Source organism: Pezoporus occidentalis, unplaced genomic scaffold (assembly GCF_034315485.1).
Source record: "Pezoporus occidentalis ecotype Australia unplaced genomic scaffold, CSIRO_AGI_Poc_V1 ctg298, whole genome shotgun sequence".
NCBI classification, from domain to species: Eukaryota; Metazoa; Chordata; class Aves; order Psittaciformes; family Psittacidae; genus Pezoporus; species Pezoporus occidentalis.
In genome coordinates this window covers 39,258-57,254 of record NW_026914918.1, presented here as the reverse complement: position 1 = coordinate 57,254, position 17,997 = coordinate 39,258, and the positions used below count along the sequence as shown (strand labels likewise).

The window sequence follows — 17,997 nt, the reverse complement described above, 5'->3', positions numbered from 1 at the left end:
TTATTTTGGTGCCATGTGATTTCTTGTCTCCTATCAGTACAAATGTTTTCAAAAGGCACTGTGTTTTGGGGTTTTGTTTCCCCCTTGTTGTAAAAACTATAGCAGAAATAAGTTTATAGAACTTTATAAAGCTCTTCTCTGCCTTAAAAGGTTGTAATTTTTTTTTTTTTGTTAGAGTCCAATTCCAGTGACAGTCTCAAATGAGATTTCAAAATACTTGAAATGGAAAAGGTTAATTGTATATGATAAATTCTCATACAGAGCCACTTACCACAGGACAAAAGCTTTTAGAGATGCTTAAAATGAGGTATTGTGAGTTTTATTTTGTTTCTCTGAAGTCCTGGAAAGCCAATCAATGTTTCATTGCATTGACTTCTGCAGACGTTTTGCCCATCTGCTTGCTAAGAAGGATGTCTGCAGCCCTGAGGTTAAGAAGGAGCTGCTCAAGAAGGTGAAAAGTGCCATTTCAGCTACTGCAGAGAGATTTTCTGGGTACATGCAAAACGTAAGTACCATGTTGACTAGAAACAGTTACGTGTAATCTGTTCAGTGTTTGGACTGCATTGAATGCCTGTCAGGCTTCAGCTCTATTTGACAGTGACTTGAGCTTTGGACTGAATGACAACAACTGCCTCCTGTGTTTTAGAGCAGAACTGCCTTAGTATCGCTGAATGTGATGAGCTTGAATATAATTTCCCCAGTCTGTGTGTGTGTTGAGAGAAAGATACTGAATGGAGTTGTGCAGAATTACTCGATGAGTTTACCCTGTTTCTAGGATGCACATGAGTTCTTGAGCCAGTGCCTGGATCAGCTGAAGGAAGACATGGAAAAGTTAAACAAAACTTGGAAGAGCGAGCCAGTCCCTAATGAGGAGAACTCACCAGGACGGGCTTCTGATGACCTCTCAGCCACCAAAGTTTATACATGTCCAGTTATCAGTAACTTAGAGTTTGAGGTTCAACATTCTATCATTTGCAAAATGTAAGTATGCTTGAGAGCTTTTGTCATACTTGCCTTAAATGATGCTTAAGTGTCCCTGTCTTACGTGACTTCATCGGCAGGTTAGAACTAGAACTAAGAACTATTTCATTTCCAAAGATAGATATTTAGAAAATATTCTATGGTCTAAGAATGCTGTAAACCTCACACCATGCTGTCTGATGCTACAGACCTTCTTTGAACAGTCTCATACTATCTGGTTCTTCATTACATATCCAGTGGAAAGCCTCTGTGCTTTGTTTTTTGTGTACTGGTTATATGAGAATAGAGAGGAAAGGGGGTTTTAGCCAAGTAATGTTATCTCTTAAATGACGGGAAGCCATGGTTTTAATTTGTTCTTTCCAAGGGCTTCCAGGCAGTGGTATTTTCTTCTATCTCTGTAGGTTATTGCAGAAAAAGATGTAGACCACTATGTGAGCCAGTAGAATCAACTCTTTTCTGACCTAGCTGATTCTGTGATTCTGTGTCTGGGCATTTGTTGTGTATGACCTTTGCAGCAGATTGCCATTCGGGATGCTTGCATGCCACAGAGTTTTCATGAACACAGATGTCTGGGGATATTACTTTGTGTGTACTGCATTACTTCCCTAAATTAATTATAAGTAAATTGTTTGCAGCTAATAATTGTAATTAGTTAAGACATATTATTATAGGGTTGTTTTTTGGTTGGTTGGTTTTTTTTTTCTTCCAAAACATACCATGAGAAACTTGAGGGGTTTTCTGTGGGTTTTTTGTTTGGTTGTTTTTTGGGGGGGGGGAGGGGGGTTGGGGGGGGTGGAGTTTGCTGTTGTTTTATTGTTTGGTTTGTGGTTTTTTGTTTTTAAGGATGGACTCTACTATTTTCTTTCTAAAAACAGTTTGAAAGTATTTCTAGGCTTCCCCTTCTGGGCTAGGCTCACTTCTCTTAAGAATGCTGAATGAAGATGTGTTCAGCTGCGTAGCAGCCACTTTGATTTCCTGTATACCTAATCACTTGCCTCTCCAAAGCAGTCTGTGGTTTTTTTTGTTCTCACCCTTAAACAAATGTTTCTTTCAACTTCTAAAGCATCAAAGTGAAATCACAAAATTCAACTTTGTCATAAGCAAGCAGTTTAATTTTAAGTAAAAATAGATTGATCAAGTTAATTTAGCCTAAAAATGTAAGTTGCCATTAATTTCAAATATATTTTCCATTAGGCTTACAATAAACATGTTTCTTTTCTAGGTGCGGTGAAACAGTCACTAAACGTGAACAGTTTAATGACCTCTCCATTGACCTTCCTCGAAGAAAGAAATTGCTTCCTTCCCGGTCAATCCAGGACTCCCTTGACCTCTTTTTTCGGGTACATAGTTTTGGAGGGGTTGTTTTATTCAGTGTGAAGTATGTGTAGGTTATGTACCACATGGAAATTTTTATTGTATAGCTGATTATTAGTTTCTGTGACAGTAATTTCAGGCATGTAAAATAATCAGCTTTGCACTTTTTTGAGGTTTGTACATTGACAATACACAGTAGGTTGTATTGTAAAATGCTGTACAGACATTAACTGATCCTTACAATATGCTATGAAATAGGTAAACTTCCCCATTTTGTGATGGAAGAGTTGAGGCATAAATGAATACAAAGGAGAGAAGGGAGGCTGTCAGGCTGAGATACTTGCTGAGAGGAATTGCTGCTTCCTCTCCTGGGTGAGGGTGCTTCAACAGCTTATGTACTGGCTTAAATTAGCGTGGAAGAAAAAGGTCATGCAGATACAATTATTAAAAAAATAGCTGTAGTACATGGATGCTCATCTTGTAAGTAGAGCTTCAAGGTGAGGTTTCTGAAAGCTAAAAATGAGCCTTACATCTGTGAATTAGTGATGTGTTTTGGCATAACTTGAGGCAGACCTGTGGTTTTCCTCCATTTACAGATAGTGTTTTTAGCAGAATAATAGATGTGCTTATTCACCTAAAAGCTTGTGGAGGTCTTATGATTTTTTAAAAAAAAAAGTTAATTATAGTGGTCATTTGGCCCCACTTAAAGAAAATGGCTGTAGAAATGTCTGATGGCTAAGTCATGTAATTTCAACACAGTGATGCTTCCCATTATGCTGCCTGTTCAAAAGTGTGCAGCACATCCGTGACAAGTTTAGATGAGAATATCTTTTCAGGAACAAAGTTGAGGTTTTGAACAAGGGAGAGAAAACTTCATGTCAAATTACCTATCACCAAAGGTTATTGTGACAAAAAAAAATACCCCTGTATATGGGAGAGAAAACTGTAAACCTTACAGAACTGTCCCCTCTCTTTGGAAGCTAATTTGTCTCAACTGTGGCTGATTCACTAGCTTGCAATAGACTTAAAGGAAAAATTCCACTTATGTTAGTGGATGTTGTCAGCATCTACGCTCTGCCCCCTGTCCTCTTATCAGATGACCTCTTGTTAGGTCACATTGAAGGCAATTTTAATTTTGAGTGTGACTGCTGTTTTGAAGAGTTTCCATGATAGCCAAAAGTGATGTGCTTTCTGCCGAGATCCGTTTGATGTGCCTTTTGTTCTGCTAGTCATTTTTCTATTCTCTTAAAAAGGCAGAGGAGATTGAGTATTCCTGTGAGAAGTGCAATGGAAAGTCTGCTGTTGTCACACACAAGTTCAACAGGCTTCCCAGGTAAATGTTGGTATCTGTTCCTCTCGTTCCTGGAAGCACATGTTAACAAAAGTGCTCTGAAGAATAAAGCTGGGAAAACGTGTAGGACAGCATGTACAGTGGTCAGCATGTGAGAAAGATGCACATGCAGACAGTAGTCTTCATGCTGTTCTTCAGTTTACCTCTGAAGAAGCTCCCAGGCACCCTCTTTAACGCTTCTTTCTTCCTGCCTATCACTACACAAGGACTGAGTTTTCCCCTTTCTCTTTTCTTGAGGTTTCTGGGGTGTGAGGGAAGCAGGAACAATAAATACATCCTGGAAGTTAAATATTTTGTGCTCAGCTGATCTGGTGGGCAGGACTGAGTTGGAGGCATTTAGTGCCAGAAGGTATATAGAAAGTTTTGCTTTGATCAGTTAATTCTTACCATGCTGATACCTGTTTTCTCTCAGCAAGGATAGCACTTTAAGGAAGAAGCAAACACTTAGAGGGCTAATGGCATGCTCAGTGGTCTCTGACTTTATGGTTGGGTTTAGCTCATTATTTAGGGTGGAAGCACATGGAGGTAGGGATCATGTTCTCGTGGGATGTAAAGCATTGAAAGTCTTTTGGATAACTTTATCTGGCCTGTGTCCCACATGTATGCATACTGAACCCAGTAACTCAGTAGTTAGCATGAGTTTTGCTTAAATAGTGTATTTATGAAAGCACTGCAAAACCCTTGTCAAATTTTTTTGAATATTAGCACAACAGAAGTGATGGTACAGCTAAATGAACTATATAGACAGTACATTACATGTGTTATGCCATGTGTGGCATAAGGGAAAGAGTTCAGTGTAAGGAGGCCTTTTGAGGCTCTTTATGCTGTTGTGATAAAAATCTCTTAAAGTGAAAGTGTCATGATGGGTAAACTGAGTACACATCTTACACTATTGATGAGGCGTAGTTCCTCATCAATTTTGGGTAGCTATGTGATCTCTCCATCTCAGTCTTAAATATCTGGGAGTAATATACCAGCATTCTGTCCTATAATTGTAATATTTTTATTGTTTCTTACCTCTCACTGCATAGCAGAAATAAGGAGTTTGTCAAAAGCTCCTTGTTTGTGCTTGCCTGAAGAGCAAGGTGATGCAGACCAAAGCAGAAAGCCTTTTCAGTCGGCAGTCTGCACTCTGCACGTTGCACAAAGTTGAGTGATCCACAGGATAGTAATCACCTGTCTCTTGCCACACAAGAGATGGGTAGTGCTTCCCTACCACCCCAAAGTAACGATCTGTTTTAGACTCAGATGAATGTGTTTTGTAAACAGGGCTACTTGGTTTTTGAATGGGATTTCTGTCTTCTATCTTGAGATTAACATTTGTTCTGTATCTCTTCCAGAGTCCTGATTCTTCATCTGAAACGATACAGCTTCAATGTAGCATTGTCCCTCAATCATAAAGTCGGGCAGCAGGTGGTTATTCCAAGATACTTGACCCTGCTTTCACACTGTACGGAAAACACTAGGCTGCCGCTGACACTGGGATGGAGTGTTCATTCTGCAATGTAAGTGGTTGATCTATGGCCTGTTAACCGCACCTGCCCCAACGCAGGCAGTTGTCAGATCTCCAGAAAATGGCTGGGCAAGGAAACTTGTAAAATTATGCAGCTTCAGATGTATGCTGCTAGTTTGGAATGGTGCATCATGCGTGGAAAGGGAGCATAACAGAAGCAGTAGGAAGAGCTGGTGGGGTATTATCTAGGGAATATTTGGTATGATAATGTTCTTTACTGTCCTTGAAAATAACTTTCCTTTTGAAGAGAGCTTCTGTTAGTAATTTCTAAAATGTATGCCTCTTGGTCCAAAATAATTAGATTATTTTTCCCTTCACAACACAGTAAACTGCTTAGGACCTATAACATCCTACCTTTCTCTGCTGATTTCCACTTGCACCTCCTGTGCTATCATTCTTTTGTCTTTCCTATGCCACTGTAGTGTCTGAGCACTTCACATGCTGAAAATACTCTCTCCTTTTCCCTGTGACAGTTATTTCTGTGCGGCTGCTTGTCGTATGACAGAGAGATTAAATGTGCCAGTTGTCACATAGAAAGTATGTGACAGAATAAGGAACAAGAAGCCCTTGGGTCTCTTGTCCTTGCCTAGTGACATAACCACAGTGGCTGGAGCAATGTGTTCAGTCAGCAGTGTGGCGTGTGTTCTTGTGCTGAACTTTCAGTGGTGTTTGAGACTTACATGGATGTTTCACAAGTTTGCTTTAACAATAGAAATCTTAAACCCAACAAGCAGCTTTAGCAAACCAGAGCAGAAAAACTTGAAAACTTGTTTGGAATTGCTTTCCACTGGCTTTTTGTAGTCATTGAAACCATTCTGATTGACTGGAGTGTGAAAGGGTGGAGAGCAGCAGCCCTGTTTTGAGGGGGAAGATTAGAAAAGATTTCTGCATTGGCAGCCAACTGGTGTATAGGTGTGTAGTGATAGTGATGGACCTTGAGGAGCCCATGAAAGGATTAAAAGGAGCAGGAAGTTTGTCCAGAAGAATCTAGGTAAGGGAGGAGAAACGGAGATGTGGGACATGCCTGAAAACTGGCTGATCCAGATAGCAGTAGCAGACTGTGGTTTGGGAGCAGGAACTCAAGTGTTGGTGGGAATAAAAAATAAAGGAATGAGTTGTCTTGACATGGGAGCCCAAAGCCTTTAATTTGTGAGCTTGTCCCTAAGGGTGCATCACTAAGAACTGGATCAAGTTTAAAGGATTATATATGGTTTTGAACAACTATTGTATATTTATAGCATGATGGAGTTATTACTCTAAATCTAAGCAATTAGCAAGTACATAATGCTGCTCTACTTGTTTCTTTGGTCATGGATTTGCATGCATAGCAGACAAGTAAATACTTATTTTTTTTAAGACAGTGACTGCTGCAATAAATACTTTGTTTTTTTTAATAGTTCCCGTCCATTGAAAGCCTCCCAAATGGTGAATTCCTGTACTGTAAGCACTTCCACGTCTTGTAGGTGAGTTATAGGTATGAAATGCCTGCGACTTGGTGTTTCGTGGGATAATTTTTAAGGCGTTTTAACATTTTCTAATTCTTCTTTAGTCTTTACCCTTTTCCTATTTGTTTTCTTTCTACTTTTTTCTATTTTAGTAAAATGTTTCAGATACTGTCTTTTTTCCCATTTTTTTTTTTATTGGTGTTACGTGCTAGCTGAAATTAATATCCATGGTACAGTTTGCCTAGTTGAAATGGTCACCTCTGGGGACTTGTAAGTCAGCAAAGATAACTTTTGTCAGAAGGCTGAGCATCAGAATGAGAACTGGATTTAGTTGGTACAGGTGCCAGATCTCTTAAATTAGCTTGCATTTTAGTTGCAAGTCACATACGTAAGAAGCAAAGTAGTTTCTAATTCTGCAGGCCAGCTCCTTTCTCTGTTCTGGCTCTATGGAGCTCCAGTGTGTGTTTTGGGAACAGATGGTTAGTTCCTTAAGTTTATGTGCACAGATGAGAGGATGTTGCTTTTATAAGCTGTTTTGAAAGGCCAAATTTTGATACAGTGCAAAATGTGATATCACACTGCATAGTTTTGCATAGTCAAAATACTTAAAGACCAGATTTCCTAATTGAGCAGAAATGGTGACTTCCCCCAACAACCTTGTCTTCTGTTCAGGAAAACTGAAAAACTTGTGCAGATTTGCACTTTTTATATCCTAGCAATGATGTGGGAAGTAGCTGTGTCCAGCTTAGTAAACTTCAGAAGTCAGATGGTTTGTGCAGAGTTCTATGTGTTACTGTGGACTTGACTCAGATGAGTACTGTGAGGGATTATGAGGTTATAAAGTGCAGAATCTTTGGCCTTAGAAGCAAAAGCCACACACTTGGTAACTTTTAACGTTGCAAGTTGCTGTTGCAGGCTTGAAGCTGGTATCTCAGTTACTCTAGTAAAAGAGACCTTTCCTGAAAACCCTGCCCACTGTGTTAACAAATTGTCATTGTCAGTTGGTGCAGTTTGTTCCCAAAATTGTACTGCCCCACGGTGTGAAAGTTGGGTGTAACACTTCTTTAACAGTTACTTCAAAACAGATTTGTACAATGCTACAGTGCTTTGAAGTTTTATAGCCATGTTTTTAACTTACAGAAAATACACTTTCAAGTCAAAGAGCTCCTCAGCACACTCTGTAGACTCTGACAGCGATGATGAGCCATTGAAACGCTCTGTTGCCCACAGCCAAAGGTTATGTAATGTACAGAGCAAGGATCAGCAACAACTACAAGAAGAGCCTGAAAAGGTAAGGGGAAAAAGCACACTTTCATATACACAGGTCCTGCATGTGCTCATGTCTGGGCTGTGCTTTTCTTAGCGCAGACTATGAGTAAAATTGATACAAGATAAGGGTTGTTTTTTTTTTCACCTAATTAGCACTGTGAGATGCTGGAAGGGAGTGCTTTGCTAATTGACCTCTCTGTACTGTTGATTTAGGTTCCCACTGGGAACGGAGGTAATTGCATTGCAACTGCACTTCAGTTTTCAAGTTGGTATACCAGCTGCTTAGCAGTTTTGTCAGTCCTTTGGGTAACTTTCAGTAATAATGTCCCAGGCTGAAATATAATGGGATGTAAATGCAGTAAAGCCCTTGATCAAATTAGATCAAGTTGGGCTGAGCAAAATACTCAATTGAGAGAACTTCTCAGACATCCAATCTCTGTCCTGTTTCAAGTATGGCTTTTCAAATGCTTTTAGAAACTGAAGCTATCAGCCTTTGGGGGCAGACGTGGAGAAGCGTGTAGAGACCAAGTTCATTGGTGTGACGGCACATTTAACTTCAGATTGCCTTTAAGCTCTTCATTGTGACTAGTATTAATGTTGCCAAGATATTTTTTGCCTCTATCAGGGCAGTACATTAGCAGGTAGATGAGTTGTGTGGGAAAGGAATGATGACCCAGAAGGGAAAGCAAGAAGCTTAGAGGATTATCTTGCAATACCACTTTCTTCTATTAAGTGTTGCAGGCCTAGTGCTTAGGACAAGTGTCCTGCATCTCTGCTTCTCTAAAGTTTTTGACAATGTTAATGGGGTTATTTTAATGAAGCAGAGACTTGTGATCTTGATTGTAGCATTAAAGAACAAGTGTAAAGCTGGCTGAATAGCAGTAGGTAACAAGAGGAGAATATCAAAGCTTTCTGATGGGAAGATCAAAGCAGGGGAGGATCCTGGTCTACTCAGTATTTAATAAATGATAAAATAGATAATGAGTATTACATTTTCAAAAGACCCAGAGCTGGGAAGGGCTGCCAGTATGTTGAAGCTCAGAACTACTGTTCAAAATGATCTTGACAAATCTGAGAAATGGCATAAAAATAGAGGGGCGGTTCAGGAGAAACAGGCTAAAGGTGCTAATCTTTGCAGGGCTAATTGGCCAGATGGCAACAGCTGGGAAAGCAGTGAGCCCTCAGAAAATGCATGAAAGGTGATGGTCGGTCACAAGGTCAGGCTGGTTGAAAACGGAAGCGTATAGACAGAAGCGTAGCCTGCAGGTTGTGTGAAGTAACCCTCCTTGTTTCCTCAGCATTGAGCTATAGCTGGTGCTCTGTATCCAGGTTTGGGCTCCAGGCTGAAAAGAGTTATAGATGAATCAGAGAAGGGCCAAAGGAGAGAAAGATTTTGGGAGAAAGAGCAGGCAGGTGAACTTGGGTCTTCAGTTTAAAGAGAAACCTAAACAAGACTTGTGTTTTCAAGGAAGGGAAAGAAATAGGTATAAATACTTGGGCTGTTTTCCATGCTTGTGATGGATAGAACAAGAAGTAATAGCCTAAATTGTAGAGAGTAATTTTTAGATTAGATATGAAGGCAAACTTCGTGATACTCAGAATGTGTAGAGATGGAATGGGCTGCTTTTGGAGAAAGCAGAAAACCTGTGTTGTTGAAGGTCTCAGGAGCAGTGTAGGCAACTGCTCTCCTGCATGGCACATCTGTACCTGCCTGTGGGTGGGGAAGGAAACTAGCTTGTCTTTGAAGTCCAAGCTATCCCAAGTGATTCTTCCTCGAGTTTTTTTGTGAGGAAGTGTAGGTAGTCTCTATCACTGTGAGTGCAGAAATTGTGGGAATAAAACATTAATTTGAACAGCAAATTAATTATAGGCTTTCCAGCCTGCTGTGGGAAAAAGGCAGTGGTGGTGATAATTCCACACAAGTGATTTCATTCATTGTGGCCATGCACATTGGCCACTCCTCAACCACAAGCCTGATGAGCCACCTGTTACCATTAACCATATCCTCTGTGCTTCTCAGTGTTGTCCTGGGAAGACCAGGTCCTGGTCCTGGTCCTTGAAAGTGGCATTACTACTGCTGCACTATTTCCATTGGTGTGCTTCTCATAGCAGCTGTGGATGGGGTTGCATTAGAGGCTTGGCAGTCACTTTGTAGGGCTGTATATCCCCTGCAGGGCAGTGCTTGCAAAACAGTGCTGCTATGTGGGATAGGAGCTGGAACAGTGGGTGTATGCAATATTGGGTTGTAGCGGCAAATAGCAGTCATCCACCTGAAGTGGGCAGAACTGTGATTTCTGCCTCTGCAGGTGAAGTAGTATTTGAAGTACTTTTAAAAAATACTTATTTAAAGCAGCCTGTCTTGGTGCCTGAGCTACTTAAAATCTATGCAAATAATTTCTAATTAAAAAGTTGTATTTATATAATGCACAGATGCTGCCAAGTCTTTAAAGTCCATCCACTGAAATAGTGGTGGTGGTTGGCAAAGTGCCCAGAACTAGTGTTTGCTGAAAAGCTAAACCAGTTTTGACATTAGTACCCTGCAGGTGTAGAGAGAGAAATCAGAAAGCTTAAAAAGCAGGTACTCTGCTTTCCTTATTCAGTGCCTGAATAGATGTTAGGAGAGAGGTTTAAATTTGTCACTTCTAATTTTTGGAGGTCAGGATGTCTAGAACAAGCAATTTAGTTTGCCAGTTCCTTTGCTGATCTTGCTTGATAAGCCAGTTTTAATACAAAATGTTTGTTATATGAAGTTAGTCTTGTTCAGCAAAATTTTGCTGTATTAAAGTAAAAAGCAGCAATAAAAATGTATTTTTGTTCATTTTATCAAAGTTTTGAGATCCATCTGTGTGCAGTTTGGAACAAGACCTGGACAAATACATTCTCATAGAAACTATTTTTGCCCATTTTTAACATAATAGAAGGGGAAAAAATCTAAGCATATGCTAAGTAGTGTCATTATGAAAATGGAAGTTAACCTCCTGATTAATAGTTAATATAGTAATTTCAATCATTTTTATATTAGTTGCAAATCGGTATGATGTAGGAGTTAATGAGCGTCAAGTTTAGGAAGATAACTGAAAAAAGGAAAGATTCAGATTAAGACAAAAGTGGTTTTTCCTTCTTGCAATTTAAAGTCATTCTGTTCTCCCAAGGAAAGAATAATTCCCCCCCACACACTCCTTTCCCTGGTTAACTGTTTTCTCATTTGACTTGCAGAGTCCTGCCCCCAAGATTTTATATGGCAAGTCTACAGCACCAAACCTGATTTTAATTGCTCTTCATACCAGCCTTGTTTCAGTTCCTGTTGTTCCATCCCTGTGTTCAAGTTCCATTACTCTCATGTTGCTGCTTCAGCCTTTGTTAACAAACTTGCAATTTCACTACTTGTGCCTCATCACTGATTTGCCAGAGGCTTGAGGTTTCATCAGAACCTAAAGGTAGAACGCATGTGTTGAAGGAAAAGAAGGGAAGGGTTATCTTTTGTATGCTAATCCACAGGGCCTGTAAAAACTTGGTTATAGTTTATATTTAAATATTCCTTGAAGTGAGCGTAGTTGCAAAGGTTGTCTCTGCGTTGAGTCTCATATAACTCTGTTTAATGTTGACAGAGCCAAGCTCCCACTCCCTGGGGTTAATAAAATAAAACTAAAATTGATGCTATATACCTGTTTATTCAAGCACTTAATCATAACTCTGTTCATCTCTAGGGTTCAAAAAGAAGTAAAATGGAGGGTGATAAACCTGAGCTGGGTAATGCTGGTTTTGATGGGATGAGCGAAGATGAGCTGCTAGCAGCTGTCTTAGAGATTAGCAAAAGGGAAGCTTCTCTGTCTCTGAGCCATGATGAAGATAAGCCTACAAGCAGCCCCGACACTGGTTTTGGAGACGATGAAATTCAGGAGTTGCCGGAAAGCCTGGAATCTATGGAGATGGAGAAACCAAAAGCAACATTAGACTCAGGTAAGGCGAACTACCTACCTTAGTTGGACTATAGTGAGCTAAAGCGGATTACTGATAGCATCAGGTTAGTAACGCATGGCAGCAGAATCTGGCTGTAAGTGCACTGCTGAAGCTGCCTGGCTTCCTTAGTTTTGTTACTGTTGAATTCATTGAACTGTGGAAATGTATTTTTTTTGAATGTCTGTTGCCTCTCTGATAAAGGTATGCTGATCTTCAGAGTTAATTCCCTTTGGGTTTTTTTCTTCTCTCTCCTGATTAACAAATTTCCATTTGGTTTCTGTACCAGACAATTTCATTTACTAAGATTTGGCAGTGTCTGGAACTTAATCTTCCATAATCAGGAAACATTTTCATTTCTGTAGCAGTTGCAGCCCGGGCAGCACAGTAGCAGTGTTTACATTGCTGGTGTGCACGATTGTTGTCTGGCGTGCATAAGGCTAGAATGCTTTCGTAAATGCAATTGTTTTGTCACTAGTTACTAAATTACATTTATACAGAGATAAATTATGTTTATCTCTGTAATTTCTTCTAATACTTTTTAATGTGAGAGGAGACCCTTGAGCGTAAGAGGCTTGGCATGTGAATTATGGCCTTTGACCTAGAAACACAGTTAAGTACAAGAAGAAGCCTGTTTGATCTCAGTGTAGGGAAATTGTCTTCCTATAGTTGGTGGAAGGAAATTTAAATGTTTATCATTTGCTGTGTGCTACATGCTTTCAGACAGATCTTAAATTCCACTAGCTTGGAAAAACAGGCCAACAGTATGCTCTCCTCCAAGAGCCAGGAGGTTAGTTGTTAATAACAACAAGCACTACTCTGTTCTCAAAAATCACACTTGTTTCAATGGACAGCTTTCATGTCAGAAGGCAGTGTGTAAAGAAAACTAAGTCTGTGGTCAGCCTCATTTGTGCCCTCCTTAATGTACACTAATGTTCCTTACGGCTGTGTGAAAAGAGTTGTGAACATGGTCACATAAATGTATCTCCAGGTTTTTTTTGGAGCGTTTAATGTAATTATTTGAAGACTCTATTGTGACAGCATGTGACACAATATTGTGTCACTTTGTGACAAGTATGTCTTTAATAAAAGTTTCTGTATTTTCTGTTTAAGAATGAAGTAAACACTGAACATTACGTTGAGCTTTTTATATTTGACTGTGTCTGACCAAAGCACTGCTTCAAAGCATTCTGTTTGGCATTCAGATGAGCTGTGTGTGTATGCTGAGTTACCAGTTATGGCAGCTGGATGTAACATGCCCTGGGTTCACATTCCTGTTCTATTTAAAGGAAACGTAATTGCAAGAGATCCTTTGCTGTAACACGCAAGATGATTCTAAACATGCCAGATTTAACCTCGTCCATTTTTTGTTACTGCCGGTAATAGTATTTTTTTTGTAAAGACTGAATAATTTGTGGGGCTTTCAAAAAAAGCTAATTTAGATATGGCAGTGGATGTTTTTTTTTGCTACATGATCCTCAAATAACAGTTTTGTGAGTTGTCTCTTCTTATGCTGGAAGTGTTCAAAGGTCATGTAATAAATTCAGTTTTGTTTTTCATCTTAAGAAGATTAGACTTGCAGATTATAGTTCTGGCTCTGGTGGTCTTGTATTTAAGAGCTCACAGATGCTGAGACTGCCTTGTACAATCCTAGCTAATAACTAACGAGCAGATGTTGAAGTCTGCATAGGGCAAAACTATGAAAGCTTCACATGTTGCTGTGTGATAAAACTGTGGGAGCAGGTCCTCACTTTCTCATCTGCGAGCAGATGGGAGGTGTCTTGCAACTGCAGGAGATAGATGCAATGGTCGAATGAATGTTCATGCTAGAAGTTTTGTAAGATACTTCTGCCACAGCATTCACTTTAAAGGTGAACTGAAAAGTTATAATGTTCTTGCGCTTTTAATGCTGTAGATGGTGTTCACAAGATTAAAGCTCTTACCTGAAGCAAAAAGTTAAAAAATCTAAATAGTGCTTAAGATCTGTGCTTCCCTCTGTCTTACATATGATTTGCCTTTAATTGTGGCTTCGTCTGTAGCATTCTGAGGTATAATATGCAATGCAAATTTTTATAATCCACAGTTCTTTCTAGAGAAATTCAAGTGTCGGCTTCATGGCTACAGAAACCTAGTGCCTTGTGACATCTTGCTTTAGTTGAAGTTGCTGTTCCTGAACAAAAGGCTGAGAAGAGAAACAGGTTTAGGGATTAAGGAAATGATTCATTTTACACCTGTTGGAATAAGTGCAAGACTGTGCTTTGGAGCTTTTTCTGTTTGACTTGTGTGCTTTTGTTCATGGCTGGTGAACTCTCGCTGTCAATAGATGTCACTGTGCTGCAAGGGTTGTGGTGATTTAAAGAGGATTTAGCTGGTAACAGAAGACCCAGGAAAACATATCTGTACTTTCTCATTCCCCAGGTCCTGCCAATTTCACTGAGATAACTAAAGATTTTGATGAGAATAAGGAAAACAAAACTCCGGAAGGCTCCCAGGGGGAGGTTGACTGGCTGCAGCAGTACGACATGGAGAGAGAGAGGGAAGAACAAGAGCTTCAGCAGGCACTGGCTCAAAGCCTTCAAGAGCAAGTAAGAAATAAAGTTTACTTCCTTGACTTACCTTGCCCATCACTGGAAACCCGATGGCTGAAGCAAAAGCTGGTGTTCGGGCAGTAACTGCAGAGGGGTTTGGCTGCTTCACTTGAGAAAACCAGATGAAAAAAGGTTTGGGTTTCTTCTAGCTCCAGTGTCAGTAGAGTGATGGCACTGAATATATCTGGGCACATTTTATGTGTGCTTTGGAAACCACGTATCACATCACAGACCTGCAGATTTCTCAAAGCTTTCCATGCGCATTTATACACTGGTGTTTGTAACATTATATAAAAATGATGATAAACTGAACTAAGCTCTTACTGCCTGTCAATGAGAACCAAGCTCACCTTTAGCTTTCCTGACAGTTGCTTCTTGCAACCTGTCATGGCAAGACTCAGTGAAAGTGGCAGGTTTCAGACCAAATCCTAAGAACAACTGTGCCGGGTCAGGTTAAAGATCTGTCTATCCCAGTGCCTCATTTCTAGTACTAGCCAGTAGGGGATGCTTAGTGAAGAAAGAATGTAGGAACTGAGCATTTATATGATTTTTCTCTGTTAATAAATTGAAAAAAGGATCTCAGGTAATTTCATCTAAAACAAGTCCTTTAAATTAGACTTGAAAAGAATTGGGATCTCAAGTTGTGTACTAACCATCTGTATTCCACTTAAAATTTCAAGATCTGTGACTGATTTCCACAAGTTTAACCAAGCTGCTGAGAGTGAAGCAAGCGTTCAGCCAGGTCTTTCTTTAAATAGGTGCCCTTGTTTGCTCTCTATTAATACTAAAGCTGTCATGGTTTTCCTTATAAGATCTAATGTTTCCATGGCTCTTGGATTTTTCTCTACCATTACTCATTATGAAGTGTGGGTTGGTGTGTTCCATGCCAGATGTAGCTTTGATTCAGCAATGCTGAGTAGTTTAACAAAGATTCCCAAATGCTTTAGAAATAGTAAGATAAAAGGCCTCATGCTAATAATGTAAAACTGCCCTTTGAGTGTTGTTCTGCTACAGTTCTGAAGCGAAAATCTGCTATTCTAATGATTCAGGCATGGAAATGTGGTAGCTGTGGTTATCTTCATTTGAAATACATAGTTAGGGTTCTGTGTTCAGGTGCACTGAAAGCATTCAAACCCTGAATTAAGGAGCCAGCTCATTAAATATTATTGAATGGCTTGTTGCAGCTCTGAGCTTTCCAAGAGTGGTGGGAGGAACAGGGGTGTGATGCTATCCGAAGATTAGAAGAGTTTGTTGACTTGAGGTTTCTTTGCTACTTGTTCATGGTAATATTTTTAATACCTGGTTGTTTAGTGGTGGGGATTTTTGCATCCTGCCTTTGTAAATTACACCTGCTTTACACAACCACTGGCTCTGCTTTCTAAGGGCTTAAAAATAATGAAATCTGTCAGGATATAATGATTCTGTCCTCAGCCAGCTTTGGGCAGAAGTAGTCTAAATTTTGTCGAAGTGTGAGGAGCTTTGTGTGTAGGTGACAGCTTTCCTTAGTGAAGGGTTGCAAATTCATTCAGATGCTTTTCAAATTAATGATCCAGGGAAAGCGTTTGGTGTTACTGGAGACTCGCTCTGCTGCATACCAAACCTCAGGAGCTTTGACGAGCCTTAATGAAGGTTTGTCCCAGGTTCTGTTGCACGAGAACATTGGATTCTTGCTGGTTGCAAACATTCCTTCACACAGAACCTTTAATTTAGTGTCAGGTTTGTTGTAGAAACCAGAACAGCACAGTTTCAATGGAAAAAGAGCACCACAAGAATTTTAAACAGTGAAGTGTCTCAATGAGCTGAGTTTTGTTCTCTTCCCATTAGGAGGCACGAGAACAAAAAGAGGATGATGACCTTAAACGAGCCACGGAATTAAGTCTACAAGGTAAAGCTTATTTAACTTCTTCCATGATGTTGCTTTTGAGGGAAAATAGATCTGTGTGTATGAGTGCAGCTCCTCAGTGTCTGTAAGACAGCTGGGATTTCATGTTCTTTAGGCGTGCGCTTTGTTGTGTTTGGCTTTGCTCAGGTTAGCTTTTCTTGCTCTTGGTTGTGAAAGCAAATGCCAGGAAAAACTTAATATGAAAAATGACTGATTTCAGTTTCTTGAGTTTTTAATTAGATCTATAATATATATAGATTACATATAAGTAATATGTTAAATATATCTAATGTAATACAATAAATGTATTATATGTTTAATATTGATCTAGAGAGAGCAAAATGGACCTTGAAATTTTTCATTCCCAGCAAAAAACAGCATGCTAATGGCTCTAGTCGGAGCATAAGGATTATTTCTTACTTGCATTGATATTGCAGTGCTAATTAGCAAATGCACTGGCCTTGCCCAGGAAAACGAGTGAGTGCTGTATCTGAAGCAGGCTGGGAGGGACACAGACCTCACTGCAAGGTATAGCTGTTGGGGATGAAAATAGAAATCCAAAATACACTATCTGCCTTCTCCAAATCCAGGCAGTGTGGTGAGCCTCAGGCACTGTTTAACATTTGTGTGAGGCTAGCATGCGAGTGATTTCATACAATCTGGCAGAGTAAAGCAACAGAAAAAGTTCCCCTCCAAAGAGGGAGAGAGAGGGGTAATGAAGTCTTGTGTTAAGGTTCTTGTAGTTGCTCAGGCACCTTTAAAGACATTTGGTTATTACTGGATCAACCTGTGTCTTCTTCTGAGGAGAAGCAAAGTAAATTGAATGCTGCCTTAGCGTCCCCCAGTCTTGAGTGGTGTCCCCTGATGAGCTCTGGCAGACTGAGTGCCCAGTCCTTTTCAGGTCTGCCTCGATTCGTGTCCAGGAAGAATTCAAGGCGAGAAATCCTTCCTCCTCCTGATTTGCAGTTGCTTAACTTAAACATGAGAGTTGCCTTGTGCTTCTCTACTTGCTATTGTCTCATTTGTAAGGCAACATCAGCAGCAGTTGTTGAAGTTCCTGCTTACAATCTCAAAGTTGTAGCTGCTAGTATTTGTCTTAGGCAGGCTCCCAGTGGTGCTCCAATCAAAGAACCACTAGTTATCCAGGGTCCGCTGGTGAAGTGGCGTTTAGCAATAGCTGTGGCAAGTGCTTCATGCAGAAACCTACCTAAGTGATTGCGTTTCTTGGCTGCAGTCTATCTTACAGAGCCAACAGCCCCAAGAAGTGTGGAAACCAGCAGTAAAATATTCTCAGCTAGAGGGATTCATCTATAAACTTCCTGAGAAGATTATACTAATCCAGTGTCTGATGACTTAACAGGGAAAGCAGTGTGAGAATCTCTTTGGGAAAACATCTCCATCATAACCAGCATGACAGTCTTTTTAAGGGGGAAAAAATCCCAAACCCTGAGCGGTGTCCTGTTAATCTCAACTTCTCATCCGCCAAGGGCTCCACAGCTTTCATTTCGCTGGTAAAAGCGTAGCTGCTTCTAGTGAGTACTGTACCAAATCTTAAATTAGTGGGGTAGCTGCAGAATCTCAGGAAGTTTGGAACAGCATGTACAGGGAGCACTAGTGCCTTCCGGCTCTTTACAGAAAGCTGCCTGCATTTTGCTCAGCCAAGCAAACTGGAAGTTCCTGCGGTGAGCAGCCTTCTT

At 40.1% G+C, this 17,997-nt stretch overlaps 1 protein-coding gene across 2 annotated transcripts in view; it reads left to right on the top strand.

The window, feature by feature from the left end:
• USP37 (ubiquitin specific peptidase 37) overlaps positions 1 to 17,997 on the top strand; it is a 36,685-nt gene that overhangs the window by 11,822 nt on the left and 6,866 nt on the right. For both annotated transcript variants that reach the window (XR_009966280.1, XM_062626774.1), the window contains exons 11-20: positions 382 to 505; positions 776 to 981; positions 2,204 to 2,321; positions 3,549 to 3,628; positions 4,987 to 5,151; positions 6,557 to 6,622; positions 7,745 to 7,895; positions 11,581 to 11,833; positions 14,249 to 14,415; positions 16,243 to 16,303. Coding sequence is in view for 1 of the 2 variants with exons in the window: in XM_062626774.1 (XP_062482758.1) it covers positions 382 to 505; positions 776 to 981; positions 2,204 to 2,321; positions 3,549 to 3,628; positions 4,987 to 5,151; positions 6,557 to 6,622; positions 7,745 to 7,895; positions 11,581 to 11,833; positions 14,249 to 14,415; positions 16,243 to 16,303 (1,391 nt within the window). In the remaining variant the exon portion in view is untranslated. The remainder of the gene's footprint in view (positions 1 to 381; positions 506 to 775; positions 982 to 2,203; positions 2,322 to 3,548; positions 3,629 to 4,986; positions 5,152 to 6,556; positions 6,623 to 7,744; positions 7,896 to 11,580; positions 11,834 to 14,248; positions 14,416 to 16,242; positions 16,304 to 17,997) is intronic.